A 22720-nucleotide genomic window follows, 5' to 3' on the forward strand; every position below is an offset into this window, starting at 1 on the left:
AAATCTGTTGGCTAGAGGTGGCTGGAAACGGGACTGAAATGGCAAGGAGTTGTCTAGATATTCTGCATGGAGACTTGCTAGAGTGAAACAGCAGTGTCTATGTTGGTGACATTTTTTTTTTCTGTTGAAGAAACTTCATGCACCTACCTGAACTATCAAGTACATGCAGGAGTTCCCCAGTGAAAAAAGGTGTGTTGGAGTTGCAGCCAATCAGGCTTTTGCAAACTGGATTATCGCGTATCTTTACACTGTGTTAAGGACTGTCTGATCAATGAAGAATTTTCTTGGGTGCCAGCATTTCTTCCACTGAGGAAGAAGTTACATCTCAAGATCTTTTTTTTTTTTTTCTGCTGCTGCAACAGGTATTGTTTGTGTGGAGGCCACTAAAAAAACAAAAATCGAAAATTGTCTTGATCTCTGCAGAATAAGCAGTTAGAGAAACTCGTGATGGCAATGTGGAAGGACTTCAAAAGATAGACATGGAATTCAAGTGCTTATTAATAAAAGATTAAACATTATTATTTTAAAAAATAATAAAAGGAATGCTTTGCATCATTATACATTTAAAGTAAGTACAAAATCAGTTCATATATAATGTTGCACTTTAACCAAAGTATTGACTCCACAGTTCACTGTATCTGTGGGAGGAAACAGATCTTATAAATAAGTTATGTACTAGATCTTAGTTCCATTTTGAAAAACAAAGCCAGGTTTTTTCCCATGAGCTAAATGCTTCTCACTTATCCTCTCGTTTCTCATGCTGAGGCTTTTTGCCTGCTGTGTCACTGCATATTTCTGCTCCCATCACTGTCCTGGTGCTCCCCGCCTGGAGAGGCTGTTTTGCTGGCCTCGTTGTCCGTGTTGTTGTTGAGGATGTCGTCGCAATCCATCTGTGCCATCAGGTTGAAGCGCTCGGCCACGCAGTGGGCGGTGAGGCGAGCCTCGGGGTCGTGGTCCCAGCACTCTGTGATGGTGTCGCACAGAAAACGCATTCCCTGCAGTCAGAAAGGCTGAAATTAAGATCTGAAGGCAGGAGGAAGAGGAGCTAGAAGCTGATCTAAAGCAATCACAGTGTTTTACCATACTTCTTACAAAAAAGCAGAAACGCTTTTTTGGCCAAGCTTAAGCACAGGAGGAAACAGCCTTGGTAAGTCGTGGCAAATGCCAATGCTTGCACTGTTACCGGCACTGCTTGTGTTAGAGCAGCAGCTTCAGCTCACCTGGGATCTGATCCCATTTTCCACACTCCCTAGAAATCCCCCCTGGAAATTGGTTTGTATTGATGTGGGACTTAAATAGGGGCCCAAGGGAACTAGGCCCTCCATCTCCTGTCTCAGTCTTGCCCGTTCAGGGCAACAGTCTTGCCCTGGCTGTTATATCTGGATGGAGGGGAGTGGTGGAGGGGTTCAAAGGCAAGTTTGGAATTAAACTTCTTAAATATAACTTCTTGTTCTAGCAGCTTTCTGAAAGGGTCCACCGTGCCAAATAGTCATTGCAGCATGCAGCTGAACTTTGTTTTCTCACCACAAAATAGTGTCTTGCTTTAGGTGGGATTAGGTACTTCTCACTGTGCTCCAGAACACATTCAGTTCCTCTCAGTTACAATGGTTATGTTTCCCAGTAATATATTTTTTTTCCAATTTTGTAGTGTTCTGAAAAGAGTTCCAATATTTTGGGCTTAGAAACAAAATGGCAGTATTCAGCTGGTATTTTTCCCACTCAAGGTAGTAACACAGCTAGCACCAGAAGCTATGTTGAACCTTCCTTTACCTATATAATTTCTATGATGTGCTATTGCTTTTTGCATCTTTGTCAGCCAAGGTTGCAACACTGTGGAAAAATCATTATTCTAAATAAAGCTTCATGTTTTTCAGTGGTTTTTGTGTATTTCTTAATTTGCAATTCAGAGAACCCAAAAGTCTCACATGGACCAACACAAGAGGAAAATGCCAGTCCTACAGAGATGTACCATCAGTGTCATCTGTCCTTCTGCACCTTTCTCTGAACTTGCTGCTCTCCGCTAAGGTCCATCGTACTAAATCTTCCATAATGGACCTAGATTAGAGAGAACAGGATCGCGCAGCAAAACTGACAGATGGTGCATTTCAGTACCTCTTACGTCGCTCACTTATTAGCTTAGTTGAAAGGATTTGAGGATAATTGATTAACATGCAAAAATGAGCTAGCTTAGCTGAAGCTTTTAAAATAAGCCTTTTCTCAAACAGAGCATGGCGCTGCCACACGGTTTAGTCATTAGATTTTCTGTGATTATTTTGCCCTGAAATAATGACATTTATTTGCAGTTTGCCTTGTAAGTAGCAGTGATGCTCTTTTGAATGGTACAACTGGAACATCTTGTTACGCTTACAAAATGGATTTAGTTTGGGTTTTATATTTGATATCTCTGATTTCCAAAGGATGCTAGGTTTTACAAGTATATTTTTAGTGGCAATATTGACTTAAGCTCCCACTACTCCTTCCTGTCCTGCAGCAGCCCTTGGGTTGTGCCAGTACAACAGTCTGTTCAGCTGCTCCATGAACCAGATCCAGGAATTTACCCAGTCTAAATAACGACTTTTTTTTTTTTAAATGTGGTGGGGTGTAAAGCGAGGTGTGAAGCAAGGTAGAAGCATGGGCTTCAGGTGTTTGTAAGTGTCCTGGTTTCGGCTGGGATAGAGTTAATTTTCTTTCTAGTAGCTGGTATAGTGCTGTTTTGGATTTAGGATGAGAATAATGTTGATAACACACTGATGTTTCAGTTGTTGCTGGGCAGTGCTTCCACTGGTCAAGGACTTTTCAGCTTCCCATGCTCTGCCAGGGGCACCAGAAGCTGGGAGGGGGCACAGCCAAACTGGCCAAAGGGCTATTCCATACCATATGGTGTCATGCTCAGTATAGAAACGGGGGGGAGCTGGCCGGGGAGCAGCGATCCCTGCTCGGGGACGGGCTGGGCGTTGGTAGGCGGGTGCTGAGCAGTTGTATCACTTGGGTTTTTTTGTTTTTCCCTGGGTTTTGTTCCTCTCTGTGTCTTGTTATTTTCCTTTTCATTACAATTTATTATTATTATTATTAAACTGTTCTTATTTTCAGCCCTTGAGTTTTCTTACTTGTGCTTTTCAGATTCTCTCCCCCATCCCACCGGGAGGGGAGAGGATGAGCGAGTGGCTGCGTGGTGCTTAGTTGCCGACTGGTGCTAAACCACGACATAAGTTATCTGCAAAATTTTGGGGATACATTTCTTCCATGGGCTTTATTGTGCAGCCTTGCAAACAGTTGCCCTGGAGCTGCTGATGGGCAGCACGCTGGGTGAGTCAGCTCTGTCAAGGGAAATTAATGCTTATGGCTGCTGAAAATCTTAAACCGTGGCCAACAATGTAGGTCCTCCCTTGACAGAGAGTGATCCTGATGGTTGAAACGTGGAATAGCATTTGGAGCTCTGCATCGGACTTACTTTCGTTGGTGGGAACATCTGTGGGTGCTTCCTGTTCAGGTGAGCAATTTGTCACCCTTTCTTGGTGTCACCCAACGCTTCCTCCTGCAGGAAGCCGTTGACCCCAGGAGTGGCACAAGCTGGTGGCTTTCAGCTGCTTCCCAGCAGATGGTGCTGCCCTGTGCTGCGTCCTGGGCAGGCCGGTTGGAAAATGCCCGGAAAATCGTGTAAAGCCAGGCTTGTAAGGAGGCGTTTATTAGATCAGCTAAGATTAGTCGGAGGCAAACTTTCAGGAACACAACGTGGCTTTTCTGTTCCTCTTCCCCAGTGACTATCAGGTGGTCTAATAAAAGTTACTACCTATAAGCCTTGCTCTGTTTATGCGCTAGACCAGCCCAACTACAGCAACATTATTTCACAGAGGTGATTGCAGTCAGCCCTTCTTCAGCTCAGCAAACAGCGCAGTTATGGTCAGGCTCTATCAGAGTGTGATTTTTGACAGCCCAAGCCTCCCTATATTTTTCCTGTGGTTTCAAAGTTTATCAGAGACGCTGGGAAGTGAATGTCTGTGATGAATACTCAAAGGCTTCAAATATGTGGCAGTGCTGATTGAAGTTCCAGTATTTGCCTTCATCAAGGAAAAAGGCTGGGTGAACTTCAGAAATGGACTCGACGACTGATAAACTCACTGATGGTCCAGCAGAAACCACAGATTCATTTGATGCTGTTTGCAGCTTTGGTCAGTCAGGTCGGTTGTGAGTCTTTGGACAAACATGGTTTTGAGAGGAGATATTGTAGGGAACGCATAGCCTTCTAAGATCATGAAGTTGTATCTTTCCTCTTGAAAAGCCTGGCTTTATATACCATCCAGGCAGAGTGGGAGCATAGCAGCGTGTTTTATGGGTGGATACTGCAAAATGATGCACTGAACACTGCGAGGCTCTGTGAGCCAGCGGGCTCCATGTTTCAGCTTGTTTTTCAGATGAACTGAATTGTTGATCAGCGGATGGTGTTTTTCCACAAGACGTGTGAAATTTAAGAAGTACCAAAGTCAGGCAAAATTTGAAAATCTCAGTCAGCGTGCCTGTTACCCCTTGTGTCCTCAGTGCATTAAAGAAAGTACTGGACCTGGGGGAGAGAAGACCATATCAGGGCCAGGAGGTAGCTGTGTTCTGGAGCTGGTTGGTCTGGGTGTGCTTGGGGATGGTTTCAACAGAGCACATCTCATCATTGCTGAAGTATTTCTGTTCTAAAGTGCTGGGTTATGTTTTCTGTGCTGAAACGCTGTGCTTTCAGACCCTCTGAGCTGAAGGCTGGTGAAAGACTTTCTGTTGGCAAGACTTGAGCCTAGCAGGTTCCCTGCTCTCAGTTTCATGTGTGTTTCCCGATGGTTTCACTTGAAGGAAATGGTTTGTATTTTGGCTTTCCTTGCAGGAGTCCTTCTTCTCGCATGCCAAGTCCTGACCTCTCATGTTAGAGGTAATTTTGAGCTTGAAACCTCCACAACCATGTGGGCAGGAGGCTGGATGCCCCTTCCTCCCCTCTGTCCCTGCTGTGAGATGGCTGTGTGCCAGGGACTGTGTGTTGCCTGAGCTAGAGATTTCTGGATATGGTGGTCATGGGAGAAACGGGGTAGGCTCAAATAACTGACTGCTTCATGAGAATAGCTTGCACTAAAATGTTCCATTTTGCTGTTATCTGCAAGATAACCAAATGCCATCACTTGGCATTCATAACGCTTCCTGATATCATGGCTATTGATCAATAAATTTTGCTGTACCCCTGGCTGGTGGCTTTTATACCCCAGGGAAATGGGTCTAGTGGGGCTTATGTGGGCTCAGCCAGCCAAGGAGCTGGACATAGGGCCCAGGAGTTCTGCCCACTTTTGCTTTGATTACAGCTTCAATAATTTTTCAGGTAGGTTAGTGAGGTGGGACAATGTGGGTTGCTGTTTTCTGAATCAGTTACTCCCAGGTTACCTGATGTACCAGCCAGCTGCTCGGGATCTCGGGTCGTCCTCTGCCATGCAGCACGATGTCCCTCATGGTATCCACACAGGGCTGCTCCTGGACTTTTGACCCAAAAGGCAGCTCATAATTCTTTACCTCTGCAAGGAAGCAACAGCAGCATTACAATATGTTTTTCATGCATTCACTGCTTTGCTTTGGTATGGTCCACTGGATGAGAATAAATTTGTTTTTATCGGTCTGCAAAAATAAATGGATCTGGAAGCAATTTAGAATTTGAACACAGAAACGTCATTGCTGGGTTTTCATGTAGAGGTTGTTTTCAGAGAGAGAGAGGGCCGAGGAACCATCTGACCACCTTCCTGAACCCAAGAGATGCACTGCAAAGGACTTGGTCTGTCTTTGGGTGAGATATTTTGAGCAGGTAAAATGTGTTGTGCCGGTGAAAGATGGGAGAGGTGACTACGGTACCGGCATCCAGATTCCTGCTGCGGGCAGGGATCAGGTTAGAGGAGAAATGGCCCTTCCGGAAAAGCAACCCCGTGTCGTGGGAGGCCAAGGAGAGACTCCCTGTTGCGGAGGTGAGAGGCCACCCTGGTTTCTGCCAGCTCCTGCCAGGACGCAAATGCAGGTAAGATACAAGTGGGGAAGGATGGCCGGGACGCTGGCTCGGGAGCAAAGGATGCACAGGGCATCTGAGCCAGGCAAGGCTCTCCTGCCGCTGAGTGTGGGGTGCGTGGGGCAGTTGGGGCAGCTTTCTTGCTGAGGGTTGGAACTTCTTGCAGCTCCATGGGCTTGTATTGCAAGTAAGTGGGACAGGGAAGGAACTGGAGAGAGCTAAAAAGGGAAGAGAGGGGAGCAGGCAGAAGGGCAGGCAGGGGCTAACAGCAGGGCAGTTAATTAAATGTTTTGCCACACGCGATTTCGGATGCCAGGATGTGGCTCTGGGAAGTGAGGGGGGATGTGGCTCTGTCAGAGGCTGGAGTTTGCGAGTCCCCATTGCAACATAAACTCTCTGGTGTTGTCTGAAAAAAAGTGCTTGTGGCCAGGGAGGGGGAGGCAGCTTCGGCTCTTCCTGCTCGGTTTGCTTTGCATCGCCAGCGCTGACTTGGATGGGACTTGGTGGCTGGCCGGCTTTGAGCGGGGGCTGCACCAGATGACCCCTGGGGTCCTGTCCTGCTCCTCAGCCACCGAGCCGGCCCCCTCGAGACGCGGCACACAGGGCAGGCAGCCATGGGGGAGGATCTGCCGCCAGCTCTTAGCAGCCCTGCAGAGACCCGAGCCACCCCAAATCAGGTCCCACACCATCGGTGGGGATGTGGGAGTGAGCCACGTTCCTGTACAGGGACGAAGGGAGCAAAAAGGCGTGTGGCAACCCTGGTGTGATGCTCCTACCTCCTACCACTTCACATCTGGAGGCCATTTCCCACAAAACGAGAGCCATGGAGTAGACGTCCATCTGCTTGAAAGACTCCAGGTCTTCCAGGTTCACCCTGGACTCCAGGACCTCTGGGGCCATGTACCTGGCAGTGCCCACCTGCCCGCAAAGAGGAGAGAGGCATTAGCAGTGGTGGGTGAGGACTTCGGCCGTGGGGTGACCCAGGGTGGCTTGCAAAGGGTCCCCTCCGGGGAGAGCCGGTGGGTCATACTTGCCTGCCCGCTGTTGGCAAAGTCGTCCACCGTCAGGGAAGGGTCGAGGCGTATGGCGATGCCGAAGTCGCAGAGCACGCACTCCTGCTCGTTCTTCACTAGGACGTTGGTGCTTTTGATGTCCCGGTGGGCGATGGGGATTTTCGGCCTGCCGCAGGCGGTGTAGTCGCTGTGGAGGTGGGCCACCCCGCTCACCAGGGAGCCCGCCATCTTCTGCAGGTCCATCCAGCTCAGGATGTGGCGGGAGAGGTAGTCCTTGAGGTTGCCCCGGCTGTGGTAGGCGGTGATGAGCCAATACTCTCGGCGGGGCCCCGCGCCCCGGTCCTCAGCGGTGAGGAACCGCAGGACGCTGTCATGCTTGAGGCTGGCGTCGGTGAAGATCTGGCTCTCGTTCTTCCAGGAGGAGTACTCCTCGCAGGGGAAGATCTTCACGGCCACCGTCTCGTACTGCCCCGAGCGGCTGTGGCTCAGCTTGGCCCTCCACACCTCCGCGAACTGCCCTTTGCCCACCATCTCGTCCAGCTCGATGGGGAGCAGCTCGGTGGGGCGGCTGCTGGTGCAGGTGGGGCTGGTGCCGGCCGGGCTCTCGTCCATCAGCACGGACAGCTTCTCCTCGCGCTCAGCGGACCTCCCCGGCTCCGGCAGCGCCGGGGGCTGCCCCGTCTTCCCGCCCCACGCCTTGGCTCTCTTGCGCCGCTTCTGCGTGCGGCAGAGGTAAAATGTCACCGTGATCATCACCGCCACCAGCAGCGGTGGCAGGAGGCTGATGGCGGCCACCGGGATCACCTCTTTGCTCTGCAGCATGGAGTAGCCTGCGGGGAGGAAAGCAAAGTGAGGGCGCTGCCGCCGTGGGTCTGCAACAGCTCGTTTTCATCACGCGGAGGAGGAAAATATGTGAAGCCGTTAATGAAGCGCAGCCCTTTGCGGGGCCGCAATGCACGCTGCGCGCAAACCCCATCCCGGCAAAGAACCCAGATGTAGGCAATTATTAATGGAGCTGCTTAGTTTAGGTCTCAAATTTATTTCCGTTTATCAAGTGAGGGTTCAGGGTGCCAGCCTGTGTTAATTCAGCCGGCCGGTGCGGCGCGTGAGACCCCACCGCTGCCACCAAAATGGCTCGGCTTCCCTTCGGCAGCTCCCAAGTGCCGTTTGCGCTCACGGCGAGGGGAGCCAGGGTGGAAATAACAGGGATATAGCTGAGGCAAGGCTCGAACAGAGCAAATCTCTGAGGGGGTTTGGGGCTGGGACTTCGCTGGACCCCTGCGGTGCAGAGGGCCAGGAGCGATGCCAGGGCAGGCTGGGCAGCGTGCAGGACCACCGAGCCCAGGGGAGCACCGGGATGCTTCGCACAATAATTAGCGTAAAGGAGCACCGTTTCAGTGCTGTCTGCCAGTGCTGGCATCTCCTTCCTCGCTGCGTTACAATGCTGACCCCCGTCAACCGAGCAGGCATGGCTGCTTTTGTTTTATTTCTTTTAAACCCTTGTCAGCCTTCAGATCATCGGGGGGGGAGCGCACAAAAAGCCCTAACCCTCGCACAACATATAATTGTCTGATGCTTTGATGTTCGTGATTCCTGGAATAAACATGCTGACTTCAGTAGAGATATTCAAGTAAAATCTTACTCAGAGGTTTTTCTGCCAAGTATAATAACCCAGGGGAAGAGGGATAAGAATCATTCCATAAGCAAAACTCTCGCTGCTTGACCTCAGTGTGTGCAGATCATAATTCAGGTTCTGGAAAAACAGAGCGTTTAGCTATTTTCCTTGGCAAATTTCAAAAAAATGTGCTGCAGCTAATTTCTGCAAGGCCGTGAAAGCGTTTCTAAAATAGGCATCAGGTTCAAACCACAAGATCAACCTAAACTGATATAAATCAATAACTAACTCAGGAATATGTTTATTTTGGAAAGCGTTAGGCCTGGATATCACCTACTGCTTTAATGGATTTAACCGATGCTTAAGATCCCGTCTTTGAAACTCTGAAGAAAGAGAAGATATTTTTAAGGGAGCTGCATGCACAAGTCCTGAAAAGGGGAAGTTAACACAACTTCAGCAAATTCCTTCGTGAGGATGTCCCTTCCTGACGCAAGCCCCCATATCAAATGGAAGGGTTGCAGCGTGGTGTAGACCCCTTCCACGGAGAGCAAATGGAGCTGCTCTGGTGATAACCGCGGGTCTGTAAACCCACGCCTTGTTGAGCATCGCTGCGTGGGTCTTTCCATCCCCAATGAGGGGACATGGACCCCGGGGCCAGGCTCAGCCGGCACAGGGGTGGAGAGGACTCTGCATGCTCAACCCTACCCACCATCTTCCCAAGGTGTCCACTGGGATCCTGCTTGCACAACTTGAGGAAATTATGCCTCCGTGTGTTCATTAGGGTGGTCTCTGAGCTCTGATGGGCTCCCCTGCAGCCCCAGTGCTAGGGTAATGCCACCCAACAGCCCCGACCTGAAAGCAGGGCTTAAGAAATCAAGAAATGGGAAAAAAATCTGCCTGCTTCAGCCACCAGAGAAGTGATCATCTGTATTAGGTATTTATCTGCTCAGCAGTTGTCTATACCATTGCAGATGACCATAAGTTAATATTTAAAATGCAAATGGTCACTTAAAGCCGAAGAAAAGGATGTAAACAACGGGGTCTCTGGCTCTGGGGCTTGCCAAGCTGGTCCCACAAACCAAATCAAAGAGGAGATAATTGTTTAAGGCCCGCACTGCTCTCAGTCCGAGTTCCAGCACTTTACGTGCCGGCTGGCAGGAGGAGGCTGTTTGTGGAAGCCTTTGGTGGGGGCGGCATTTCCAATGAGCCAGTTGTCATTTTTGTGTGAAATTACATATCCCAGCATCAGCTTTGGAATTTGACTATCTCTCCCTAGAAGTGTGTGTACCTGTTAGGTTTGGCTTGGGAAGCAGCAAAGAGCTGCCAAATTTAGCTTCATTTGCATTCATTAAAAGTGGCTTGTTTGTTCTGAGAATTTGCATTTTATGTGATTTTTTTTATTTTTTCCATGCGTTGCAGGAGAAGTTATGCCGCTGACTTGCAGGTTATGCTTAGGCTCATTTTCAGCATTTCGTTGCTCTGTAATTACGGAAAATCGGAGGGGGTTTCACTTTGCTTTTGTTTACGGGTCAGATTCTTGATGGGCACTTGGATAAACCTGGTCCGTTTAGAGTTAGGGAGGTTTGGGCAAGCCCCCAAAGTCTTGGGATCTAGCTGGAAGCGTTTCCAAAGTATACGACCCTCCTGAGGTACAAAAACGAGCTGCCTCTTAGTTTTCCCTCCTGTGGATTTACAGCTCCTGTTGGATCTCCCGCCATCTGCAGAAGCATCTACAGGCATGCCAAGCCACGCTCACGTATGTGTACAGCACCGGGGCGGCTCTGGCCGTCCCTGCCCGGGGGAAACGCCGCTGCAGAAATCCCCAGGAGAGCGGCAGGGAGGCACTGCTGCGGGCTGAGCCCCACGCCCCGGCACCACCACCTTTTTGGGTTGCAGCCATGGCGGACGCCAGCGGTTCCTGTGGGTGTGCCGGGGCAGGATTTGCTCCGGCGCGATTTATTTAGAGCTTTCAGAGCGTTGACTCACGCTGGGTTACATCAGCTTCTGGGTTCCCCAGTTGATTCGCCCTGTGCTGGAGGGCACAGCCTACCGAGAGATACAGTAGATTTTCCATCGCCTGATGTTTCCAGACCAAGGCTGGAGGCATTTCTGGGAGGGATGGTTTAGCCACAGACAAAATACTGGGCTCAGTAATGGGGTACAAATTTTACCTAGCTTTTACATAGCGAGGTCGAAGAAGATGCTGAAAGAGCTCTTTCTGGCATTGCATCTCCTACTCTATTGGAAATACAAGTTATTTGTCATTAGCGCTGCGTGCTTCTCCCCCTTCCATAACATTAACAAAACTACTCACCATTGGTGTGGTTTTCAAAGATAAGTTTATCGTTGCACTCCTGCTCGTCCACGCAGCCACAGATGTAGATGATCCCATCCTCGCTGGGCTGATGGGTCATGATGCAGCGCGAGGTGTTGTAGTTGGGGACCATGAGGTTTTCGATGGGGCGGTGGGGGTTGTGGCAGAGCGTGCTGATCCTGATGCTCTCGTTGTCCTGTCTCCTACGCGTGCCAAATGAATCGACAAAGCGTTAGTCTACCGGCTCAGCCTTCGTGTCACCTGCGTGTCATCTTAAACTTGGTTTTAAGATCATTTGTTTTAAGCTGTGTAGGGAATGACCTGTTTGCAGCAGCTCTGGTATAATTCTAATATGTGCTTTGGAGGGGCTTTGTTAAAGCCCTTTATCTCTTCCAAATGGTGAAAAGAGAAATGTTTAGCATATGCCAATAGTAGGATGTGAGCCAGAGACTCCGCTTGTTTCCAGTAGATAATTCACCAGTTGATAATCACGCCTTGGATCAGGTAGTGCCAACCCTAAGGCTGAGTGCCCTGCATGGGATTTGGGGCAAGATCCCTTCTTTACCAACACCAGTTGCTAGGCCAGCAGGTTTTGGGGCTGTATGGTCCTAAGAAAACCCTCCAAAATGAGGGTCCCACCTCATATGTCACCTCTGCTGCAATACAAGTCATAACATGTCTGCCTCAGGAGGGGCTGGGGTCTCCGCTGCCCAAATTTCACCTGTGCAGGAGAAAGGCGGGGGACGTGGGAGCCGAAACGCCTGCTCGCCAGCCAACGCTTGGCCCATGCTTCCCTCCTGCTCCTCTCAACCCATGCGTGCAGGTGGAGCCCGTAAGGGCCATCTCATCCCCTGGGCATGCTCTGGGCTAATTGCTGGTTGTTGTGCCCTGTCCTTGCAGAACCATTTGCTCCCGCCTCGGCGACCTGTGGGAACAGAGCCCTTCAGTCGCTGGTCGGGGCTATTTCTAGAAACAGCTTGACCTTTGGAGCTGCCAAATTATAACGTGAAGGCGATACGACTCCTGGACCATGGGGTTGTGTCTGCGTTTATACCACGGCTTCAGACACCGAGCGACTACGAATGAAACCTGCTGTGTCACCCGGTGATGCCCCGGTCCTCACCGGGCCTGGGGCAGAGGAGCGCTGGGGCTTGGCACAGCCAGGGATGTGATGGCAAATAAGCCCTAGCTCCTCCTTATTTCTGTTTAGATAATTAAGAGGGAGGTAAAAGCGTAATTTCTTAGCATTTCTAGAGAATTTGTTATTTGTTTCAAAAATAAAGGACAGACCTGCTTTTTTTTTTTTCCCTGTTTTTAATCATTTCGTATTTCTTCAGCTCCGTGTAACAACCCCCGTGGCAGAGATGGTCATAACATCAGCCAGGGGAGACCAAGACATCCCTCCCACTAGCTGAGAGACAGGAGCTGGGGGGGTGAAGACTTCAGAAGAGATTTTTCCCTTTCCGGAGTGAAGATGCAAAATATCCCAGTGCCCATGTTGCGTTTAACTGCGCACAAGTGTTCAGCAAGTGCAGTGAGAACAGGTGAGATATTTCAAGGCCTATTACCCCAAGGTCTCACTCATGAAACTCCAGTTACTCACTGAAATGTGGCTCGTAGCGCTAGCTCTAGCTCCGTAGTGCTGATGTCCTTAGGGCTTTTTTAACCGCCAATGCTCAGTAGCCTGGTTAAGTCCTTCTGATGTGCCACATTTTTTGCTCAGCAGCACCTAGATCGGGCTCCTGTTAAAGCCGTGGAAATGTGTGACATGTAGAGCAAAAGGATGGGTTTGGCTCTGGTTGTCATCCAGCTCCTCAAGCAGAGGGCAGTCGTTTTGCTGGAAAATTCCAGCTTTCCCAAGGGATTTGAGCAGTGCTGGCTCAACATGAGGGAGCTCGGCAAGAGGGTCCAGCACGGGGCCGTCCCGGCTCGTGGCAGCTCCCTTCCTTTGGTGCACGGTGGAGTCATCCTTGTTGGACCCATGGCTTCATCTCTACCCGCTGCTTACTAAGCTGGGTGAGGGAAGAGGTTTGGGGAGCAAACAGTGGAGATCCTCAAAAACTGGGGTGCCCAGGTGGATTTAGGAATGGCCAAGCATGAACTGGGTTATGTCCCTTTGTGGGGCAGATTGTGGCAGCTGAAAGGAGCTGGAGCTTGGAGATGGGCTTAGGAGGCAGCTGTTGGTGTCGCGATGGAGCCTCTTGCCCTCAGAGAGATGGAGCAGAGCTAACGCAGGCTGCTGGCATGGGAAGACGTGCTGGGCAGCTCAGGGCCGGACGGCTCCTGCCCTGCCGGCACCACGGCGGAAACGTAACCTTGGATGTGGCCCTTCTCCTGTGGGGAGAACTAGCGTCTGCCCTTGTAGAGCCAGGGGGTAATTAAGAGCTAAGAGCAGAGCGGCAGGGTTTGAGCCTTGTTTCCAGAGCCTTCCCAGAGGAGGCAGGATAACCCGGCACCGGTCGGGTTTGCAGGGCAGCCCCGGGGCGAGGGTGAGAGGCAGGAGGTGGCCGGCCCCGTGCGGGTTATGGGCGGCTGGCGAGCGTTGCAGCCACTCCTGGGGGCGTTGAAGGAAATTACAACCGTTAACAACTTTTCTAGGGACAGCCCCTGCTTCCCGACCTAGCGGTGCAAAGCGGGAGGGTGAAGGTGTGGAGAGGTTTCATGATGCCTTTGAGGTCTACTGGGAAGTCAGAAATAAAAGCAGGGGGAAGAACCCAAATTTGTTATCCTCTTCCTAGTACAGGCATGGAAAGTCCCCTGGCCTCAGTGCTCCCTCTGTTTTCTTGGGGTTCCCAGGTAACTTGTCAGAGGAGCTTCCAGCTGAAGAGTCCCAGGAGGATGTGATCCCTCCTCTGTGGGCTGCCCAGGCTGGGCACGCTGGAGGATGTGAGCATGTTGCTCATGAGCATGGGACCAAAGCTGTGGCTGTGACTGTGATACCCACGCAGGACAAGTTCAGATGATCCAAATATGCCTTTGCAAGTGAGCAACAGACAGCGAGGCTGGCTTGGAGGTGAGCCCTGCCTGTAGGGATCTCAACCTCTGGATGGATCTTAAGATGAGGTGGGACATGCTGGGAGGAGGCTGTGGGGCTCGCAGGTTATTTGTGACCCCACAGCTGCCTCACCCCATCCGATACGTGGTGCGAGGTACAGCCCCATCCCATGCCGTGGGATTGCTTTCCTGGCGTGGGGATTTATGCTGCGGAGGTCTTGCTTTTTCCCGTACATGTAGGCTGTCAGTGGGAAAACCCAGCAAGATGCTGGATTGCCTACCCAGGATTTAAGGTGGCTTCTCCATGTGCGTGTAGGGGAATTTGGGGCAGGGGGTGGATTTTGTTTGGTTGTTTGGGTTTCTTGTTGGGTTTGTGTTTTGGTTTTTTTTAAGTCCATAATGCAACAATTATGTTGAGGCAAACTCCTACTGAAAGCGGGGCGTACAGCATTCACGCTAATTAGCAGGTTGAGATAAAGCCTAGTGATAAGTGCTTGGCTGGCTTTCACTTTGGCAGCCAAATTAAAAGGGAAAGAGGAGAAAATCATTCTGGGCAGACCCAAATGGATGGTTTTTTTTAGTTTTGCTCATGGGGACCAGAAAAGCTGGGGGAGGCACTCTTCCAGGCAAACGATGCAGCGTATGCTTGGCCTGAAGTGCAAGATTGTGTTTGCCTTCCAGGCATCTCCAGGAGAAGCAGAAAAGGGCTTTTCCCAGGGGACGGGAAGGAGGTGGGTTAAACCCAGCGGGTTAAACCCCAGTTCGGTACCAGGTCAGACGTCTGTGCACTGGATGGGGACAGACCTGGACTGTGCCCCTGCACGTGAACCAGGGTTTCACCGGCCGGATGCAGGACGACATCATGGGTTTGGGGGTCAGGGCTGCTGGTGTTGCCCAGTGGGTTCAGCCTGGAAAGCTAAATTCAGGGGTCTATGGGTGTTTAGAGGTCCTGCAGCAAACTTGCTACACTTTGTATCGGGCACTTAAATGCTTAATTTATTTAGAAAATAAACTGGTACTAATTATAGGGCAGACCAAATAATTCTTTACTGCAAATTGTAACTTTGATTATAGTGGAGTCAAAGGGAGAGGAAGAGAAAGTCCTGAATTATTTTAATGGGCGATAAGTCAAGTGCAGGGGTAGATACATGTGTGTTCCCATGAGGTGCCACCCCGCAAACCCCTTTTTCCCCCGCATCCCACCTTGACGAGGGGATTGCCGCTTACCATATGGCCACGCAGATCTCGTAGGGGTCCTCGCAGTAGGAGTTGAGGTTGCAGTTGCTGTAGCACACCTTCTCCTCACAGGCCGGCAGCGTGGAGTCGCACCACTTGCACAGGTTGGTCTTCAGGCTGCGGCGGGCGCCGGCACTGCGGGCTGTGGGGCAGAGAGGTGGTGGAGGGTGAGCGTGGCCATGCTTGCCCGCAGTCGGGAAAAATAACCACCATTTTCAGCGATTTGCACAACCAGTGGAGAAGGAGCCTGAACTGTCCCTATTTCTACATGCATTTGTTTATAGCTTTCATTTTGCTCCATTGCTTGGTGAAATGTGTTTAGATTATGCCAAAGCCTAGAGGAGATGGAGGGATGCCTGCTGTACGGAGACAGGTCCTGCCGGACGAGAGCTTTGCAGAGCCTGGGAAGCTGCAAAGAGCCGTGTTTTCCCTCCGCGTTTCCCGTACCGTTTATCATCGAGTGGAAGTTTACTTCTTCCTCTACAACCTAGGCTCAAAGTGGCATCTCCCCTCATTCTGAGTGCACACAGTGTCCAAAAAGGGCCATCTCCGGGTCCCTGTGTGCCTGAAGACTTTATTTATTCCCCTCCCTGGGGGGAGAGAGGTGCTGGGGAGGGATGCATGGCCAGGCTGGGGCAGCTCCCTCCTCTCCTACTGTCTCCTCATCCTCCCTCTGCCCGATCAATGAGCCCAAGCTGTGGAATGTGTTTGCCACCCGCTCCTCCAGCATCTGTGTTTTCGGCAATAAACGATGGGCTGAGACTTCCCGAGCTCTGGCGTGACGAGGGCTGCTCCTGCCCCGGCTCCGCTGCCCGCTCTGCCCCAGCCCAGCATGAGATGCTGTCCTGCCCTGGGGCACCGGATCCGGCCCAGCGGCAGGAATAACTGCTGCCCATGTGGCGCTGCTCTGCGTGTATCTCACAGGCATAAAATTATCTCTATTTTTATTCAAAGGGTGAACGAACTATGCTCGGTTAAGGGATAAATCCCAGCTAAATTTAAACTTCCTGTTTTAAGGCTGCTAAACGTCTTTTTTTTAATTTTATTTTTAAGAAAGACACTAAGTGGCTTATGTAGAAATAGATATTTATAAATTTTTACTTAAGTAAATACACTCAAGAGTGTACAGGTAGGAACCTGAACTACAGCAGCTAATTTTTTGAAGGTTTGGGTCATCCATGCTTCTCCAGCTGCCGCTTCCCCGAGCTGCCCGGCAGCGCTGGGTGCTCCCAGCCCCTATGAAAAGAGCAGTCGTGGCTCACTGTGCTGCCACAGCCATCACAGGGGTTTTCCATCACCAGCCGTCAGTTCAAACAAGAAACAAACTGCAAAATCCACGACTGTGGCTCGGAAAGCCTCAGCCCCTGCAAGCAAGGCCCTGCTGATATAGGAGCATACCCAAGGGCACCCTGGGTCTGTGGGCAACCTGCAGGACCTCCTGTGTTCTTGATGGTCGTACCTGTGACCTGCCCATGGCCAATGGCTGAGCCTACAGTCCCTTTCCTTTTTAACGCACATACTGTCCCAACAGCAAAAAGGGATTTTTAACTTCTCTGCTTCCCAAATCCGGGGTGCGCAGCCAGCTCCGACAGCATCTTGCATGCCTACTCCGCTTCCCTTGCTGGCCCAGACCCCCCTCCACGAGATGGCCATAAAGGAGCTGCTGGAAAGCTCCCACACAGAAATAAACCATTTACAAGCTCCTGTGGCCTCGTACGTAGGGCCAAGGTTAACGGCGGAGGGGAAACCTGGCTGCAGAAGAGAAGCCTGTTGCATCTGAAGGCTGGAAAGAGGAACTTATGGTTTAAATGACCCATGTGAGGCTTAAAATGCAGCTCAGCAGGGATCGTGTCGTGCAAGGCGGCAGGGAGGCTGGCAGTTGAGCAGGTGAGGATGCTGCCCACAACCTCTTGCTCAGCATCCCCCCATCCATGGGGCTGCTCTGGCCCTGCTGAGGCACCCGGGGATTTTGTGGGTGACCTCAACAGACCCAACGCCCTGCATCCATCCAAGGGTTAGCTACCGAAATAATGACTTCAGCCAGAATTTGAAGCACTTGCAGCCAGCATGAGCCACCCTCACCTCCCCGCCTTGCTCTGCGGGGGCCGGACTCACAGGATCCTGGGAAAAACTCCTCTTGAGGATGAGGGTTTTGGGGGTGGATGAGAAAAAAGCATTTGTGTGGGGCTCTTGATCTACAGCGACAGCCACTACGCTCTACAAACTCCATCAGTGTTATTATGCGGGAACAGAGAATTGAAGGTAAACTGGTTTCTCCCCCCAAAACCCAGCCCCACCACGCCCTGGGCTGTGCTCTGCTGGTGTCAATCCCGTATTTGTGCTTCCTCCCCCCTCAGTTCAACCCCTCCATGCCCTGGCTTGTGCTGTGCTCGCAGCATGCTCATGCAGGACCACGGGCTCAGCACCATCTTCCCATGGATATTTGGGAGCCCTGCGGAGGAGAAGCAAACGGACAAATCCAGGTTGTAGATATCACTGATGCAGAAGAGCAATGGGGTTTGTTATTTATGTATTTATACCCACTGGGTATCTTATTTACTTATTTATGTCAAGGGTTTGCTTGAGGTCTCAGAGCAAAACATCAGCCCCAGCAGTTTTGTACTGGCGCGCATGGTGGGGATCTTGGCTTGGCAGTCGTTTGCACTGCGGAGCAGGGAAGCCAGGGCAGATGAAGAGTTAAATATGGAAACGAGATCCAGAAATATAGCGGTAACTGGACAAAATTCTTTGGAGACAAATTGTTCTAAACTAGCTCAGGCTGCGATTCTGTTATCTGCTCTGCAAGAAAGGTCAGAGCAGGAATATCTCTTTTTCCCCCTCCTTCTTCTCCTAGGAAGCTAAAATGAAGAGCACAAAGCCCACTGCAAGTTTCTTCAGGACTTTGTGTCCTTGAACCATTAGCTCGTAGGTACAATTTAACTGCCACATCACTCATCTTGGCCCTGATTAGACCCAGATGAACACTTTCAATATTAATACTCGGATGATTTAATAAAGCTGCACGAGCAGTAAAAGTAACAATACACTTCCATAAAGGGGTTCCAGATGTTGCCAAGGCAAATGCTAAACATCAAAATACAAACTTCAAAAAAAAAAAAAAAAAAGACAAAAAAAGCTGGATAAGCAAAACTTGGAACAAACTATAAACTAATTAAATGTGGGTTGAGTTTTCCAAAAAATAAATTGAAGCCATAAGGATGTGATGTGAGCCAATAAATAGTACAGTTAGTCGTTATTGTGGAACGACAGTTGGAAAGATGGTTTGAAGTCACCGATAGGTGGGCTCACAGCGAGCTTGGCTTCCTATCAATAGGAAGGCTTGTTCTCTTGTGCGTAAGAACAGGATCAAGTCTTCTGGTATCTATAACTGGGACCCCAGAGGGGTTACTGAGAGAATACAAGCTGATTTTCAAGTAGAGGAATAAAGGAAAAAACTACACCAGTGCCTGAGTGTCTCCTGCAAGAGCAGCAGGGGTGACACCACCACCCAAGGACATCGGGATATTTTTTCATGTGTGTCGGGGCAGCCCTCCAGCCTCTTGTTGCCCACAGGGAATCCACACTCTCCACTTGGCCACCTGCAAGGCCCATTGAAGCACCACCACCATAGTCAATAACCCGTCCTCTTCCCCCATAAAAGAGTCATCTAAAACAGCTCTCCAAGAGAATTTTGTACCAGTCCCATCACTGCAGCCACGGAAGCAGTCAGCTCCCAACAGATGAGCTTTTTGCTTGCTTGCCAGGTGCTCAGCTGCCAACGGTGACTGCAGCTGTAAGAACCCAGTGGGATAAATAGGGGATAAATAGGGCTCTAATTAGCTCATCTCTATCAATGCAGCCCCAGATAGCAGGTAGGTCATCCACCACCTAACTTTGGCTCCAGCTTTCTGCACGCTGCGATCCCCAAGGAGGGTGAATCGCTAAGGACCAAGCCTGGGATGCACAGAGCTGAAGGCACAGTGCATTCGTTACAGGGAAGGAGAAGGCGCTTTGTAGCCAAAGTGATGGCATGTGCATGCAGTGCATTTTTGCTGCAGGGCAGAATGAACAGTTTTAGTTCTCAAATATTGTCTCTGGCGTGCTGTCTTGCGACAACTAAACACCAGATGGGCTTAAGGAAAAGCGCTTGGTGTGAGATGCTAAGGCACTTGCACCCCTCCCACTCTCCCCCTCTCAAGGTGAAAGGGGACCTTCCACAATTTAAGGGCAATTTGCCCTTAAATTGCTTTTATTTTTCAAGGACAAAGAAAATTCGATCATTTTTAGGTCATAAATGCTTTACAGTGAGGTCTACCCTCTCTCTTCTGTATATCTTTAAGCACCCCAGGGTGGAGCTGATGCTAACTTGGCAATTGCAGAGGGCTTCCCAGCTTGCTGTTACTGCAGCAGCTCTGGGAGCTCTCCGCATCATCTCTTCCATGCAGGTCAGCCAACCTGTCATCCCCAGGCTTTGCCCTCAGAGAGAATAAGGCCTGGGAGAGTAGCTGCCGTGCTATGTGGTTTTCTCTAACCAGCAGCACACTTAAACGCAGGACTGGGGAGCACCTGTATCTCAACCCGGCAGCCGTGTTGCTCCTGGAAACCCCCAGGTAGGTGCCCTGATGGAAACCCAACCTGTGCTGAGACCCACTTTCCCACTTGGGTCAGCCCGGGCTCAGTGGCGAGTCCTTCGTCTGCCACCGAGTTCAGGATTAGGCTTTGCCTTGGGCTTTCGTCCATGGCTAACGACATAACTACACAATAACAGAGCCTCTCATAAAATTATTATGAGAACAAACAAATTCCTTCCCTATTATATACAGTACTTGTTTTTAAGATAAAAACAACAGCAGGGCTGATGGGCTCTGTTCTCTCACTGACCCATGTGAGAACGCCAGGACCTTGGTGTTCTCCGTTGGCAGGTTATTCCTGAGCTGCCTCCTCCACGAAGCAACCATCAGTGCCATGGATGGGCTACGTCAGGGTAATTCCTATGTCCCTGATTTCCAGGAGATCCTATGCAGGGTCAGTAGTCCCCATTGCAATTGTCCAGCGTGGCCTGTGTAACAGAGGTCCCAGATTGCCCGCAGTCAGCTCCGGCTTGAGCGAGATCCGATCTGTTGGAAAGCACCCAGCCTCGCTGCAGCATCCTGCAGTGCTGCAGGATCTCCCCAGAACTAGACCTCAAGCTGTTGTACTTTTATTTCGGATGGAGCTTGGCTTCCTCCAGCCCAGTCCTGGTCTCCAGTGATGGGATCTGGTGCTACTTTCCGCTGCTGAACCGAAGAGCTTTTTAGCATCAGGCCGCTGTCCTCCATCGGTGTGTTTTACAAACACTGTATCTTCATCTTCATAGGAGAGGTAGGGCAGACCAAATGGAGCTCAAGAAACTTATTATCCCATTTTTTGCCCCTGTGAGGCACAAGCCCCCAGCTCCCACAGGAAACCCAGCAGTGCTCACACTGCATTCAGTTCAGAGGACCAGGCTCTGCCCTCAGGTATGTGGTCCCACATAGTCCTGCATAATAAATACTGTACTTGGCAGAGTACCGTATGGAGCAAGGAATGAGCCAGTAAAGTTTCCTGGTGAATAAAAAGGGACTGATTTTGATTGCGTTAGACATCAGTGTTTCCCAGTGCCAGAAAGACATGCAGTATACATTTCTGGTTTGCTTGGACCCTCTTCAAACAGGCTGGTAACTGACTTATTCCACCACTTATTTTTCCTTTGTGAAAATATCCCTTTAAATTAAGTGTTTAGCAAATACTGCTTAGTCCCATTACAAAGTAAATTGGGTATGGATCGTACCAGCAGACTTCTCCAATCTCTTTCAGATGCTTAAATTACATCATGATCTAACTTCACCCCAGGGAGAGACGAGCTCCGCAGAATATTGCCCGTCCTTCTGCTTTGGTAATCTCCGGTATTTCTTGGGTACCTTTCGCAAGTTGTCTACGCATCGGCGCAATGACTCTGCTTTTGGGGCGCTGGGACGTTTCATACAGAGGTGCCCCAGGGTTATGCCCCGGCAAAGCCGGCACCGTCCGGGCGAGCTGGATGGCCGGTGCTCGGTGGGGAGGATTTGGCCGGAGCGGTTTCTCTTTGATTTTGGTCAGCTGATGTCTGTGCCTGCAGGCGAGGACAGGGGGAGCGCACCTGACCCCACGCTCCTCCGTCTGCCCTTGGAGCCGCTCGTCTCCTCCATCCACTGCGACATCCCCTCTCGCTCGTGCCCGGGGCACTGACATTAGGTAACACCAGGGACCCTTCTCCTCTACCCACAGCAAGATGTTTCCCCTCCAGGAGATCTCAAGTTTCCTGACCCAGATTTCACTTTCTGTCCCCCAGAGCTGCTCCTGCTGGGACAACCCACGCTCTGTCCCTCTGGGCCCTTGTTTGTCCCGGAGGTCTGGGTGCTGGGGCAGGGTCTGGCCGGTGCCCACCGCTGGCGCGGGCCGGCAGGAGCAGGCGTGCTGCCGCAGGACGGCTGGGCTGGCGGGGACGCCTGCGACAGGAGGGCTGCATGGGCAATTATCTGCCATATTGTGCTCTCGCTTGTGTTTAAAAACAACAGCTCAACTGAGTCATAGATCCTACGGCCTCTGAGTCATTTTTTATTTCTGGATTTCACTGCTCTGCCCTTTGCAATGAAGAGAGTTGCATGTGCGCGCGCGCACACACACATCAAGTTCACATTTGTTTTTCCCCTATAAAAACAAAATTATTTCCATACCATTAATGAAACAGAAATGATTTGACTTCGTGTACCCTGGCTTTTATTTTCCATTGTATAAACTCTGCAGATGAAATAATGATGGTTGTAAAGTAAACCTCTCTCTTTTTTTTTTTTTTTTTCCTTTCCCTTTCCAGGCAGCCTCTTTTCGAAATAGCAATAGGGAGTCACTTACAGACTTGGCTTGCGCTGAGCCTGTAGTAATTAACCCCTCCGTCCCCAGCTTTTCCTCTGTTGGTATTTAACCACAGCGTGGGTGAAAGCGGCAGCAGGTCTCCCTGGGACTAGAAGCAAAGCAGGGGAGCAGAGCAGGCAGGGAAACGCAGGAAAGGAGGAGAAGAGCTGGTCCGTGCAAAGCAGTGCAGGGTGCTTGGGGCGAGGCAGCCGTGGGTCGGACAGCTTTCCTGGGAGAGCCGGGGCGCTGGCACTGCAGAGCCGGAGGTACCTGCACTCTTCCTGCACACCCCATTTTTTGGGTGCAATTCAGCACAACTGTTCTGTGTTCAGCCTGGCAGCCCCGTCCTGGGTCGTCCCCCTTCCTTCTTGCTCCCCAGGGACCACCGGTGCTGACATCTCAGCACAACGTCCTCTCTCCTCCGCACCGCCGCTGCGGAAATAATCTATGGTAAATAATTTAATCACCAAATCTTGCTCTTTCCGTTTACACGGCTGTTACGATTTTATGAAGTACCCAGAGGAAAATTAATAGGGTGAAGTAATACCTTACATGACCAGCAGATACAGCTGGAGCTGGGTGCGCGAGCACGTGCCTGCCTTGCCCTGCGGGACGGGGTGAGC

At 50.6% G+C, this 22720-nt stretch overlaps 1 protein-coding gene across 1 annotated transcript in view; it reads right to left on the reverse strand.

The window, feature by feature from the left end:
• Positions 1 to 500: 500 nt before the first annotated feature.
• LOC140657340 (TGF-beta receptor type-2-like) overlaps positions 501 to 22720 on the reverse strand; it is a 34373-nt gene continuing 12153 nt past the window's right edge. Inside the window, exons 2-7 of the mRNA XM_072874220.1 lie at positions 15180 to 15330; positions 10959 to 11161; positions 7051 to 7859; positions 6793 to 6934; positions 5410 to 5537; positions 501 to 995 (exon numbers count right to left, since the gene is read on the reverse strand). Coding sequence (XP_072730321.1) covers positions 783 to 995; positions 5410 to 5537; positions 6793 to 6934; positions 7051 to 7859; positions 10959 to 11161; positions 15180 to 15330 — 1646 coding nt within the window. The 3' untranslated portion in view covers positions 501 to 782. The remainder of the gene's footprint in view (positions 996 to 5409; positions 5538 to 6792; positions 6935 to 7050; positions 7860 to 10958; positions 11162 to 15179; positions 15331 to 22720) is intronic.

Source organism: Ciconia boyciana, chromosome 10 (assembly GCF_034638445.1).
Source record: "Ciconia boyciana chromosome 10, ASM3463844v1, whole genome shotgun sequence".
Taxonomy (NCBI): Eukaryota; Metazoa; Chordata; class Aves; order Ciconiiformes; family Ciconiidae; genus Ciconia; species Ciconia boyciana.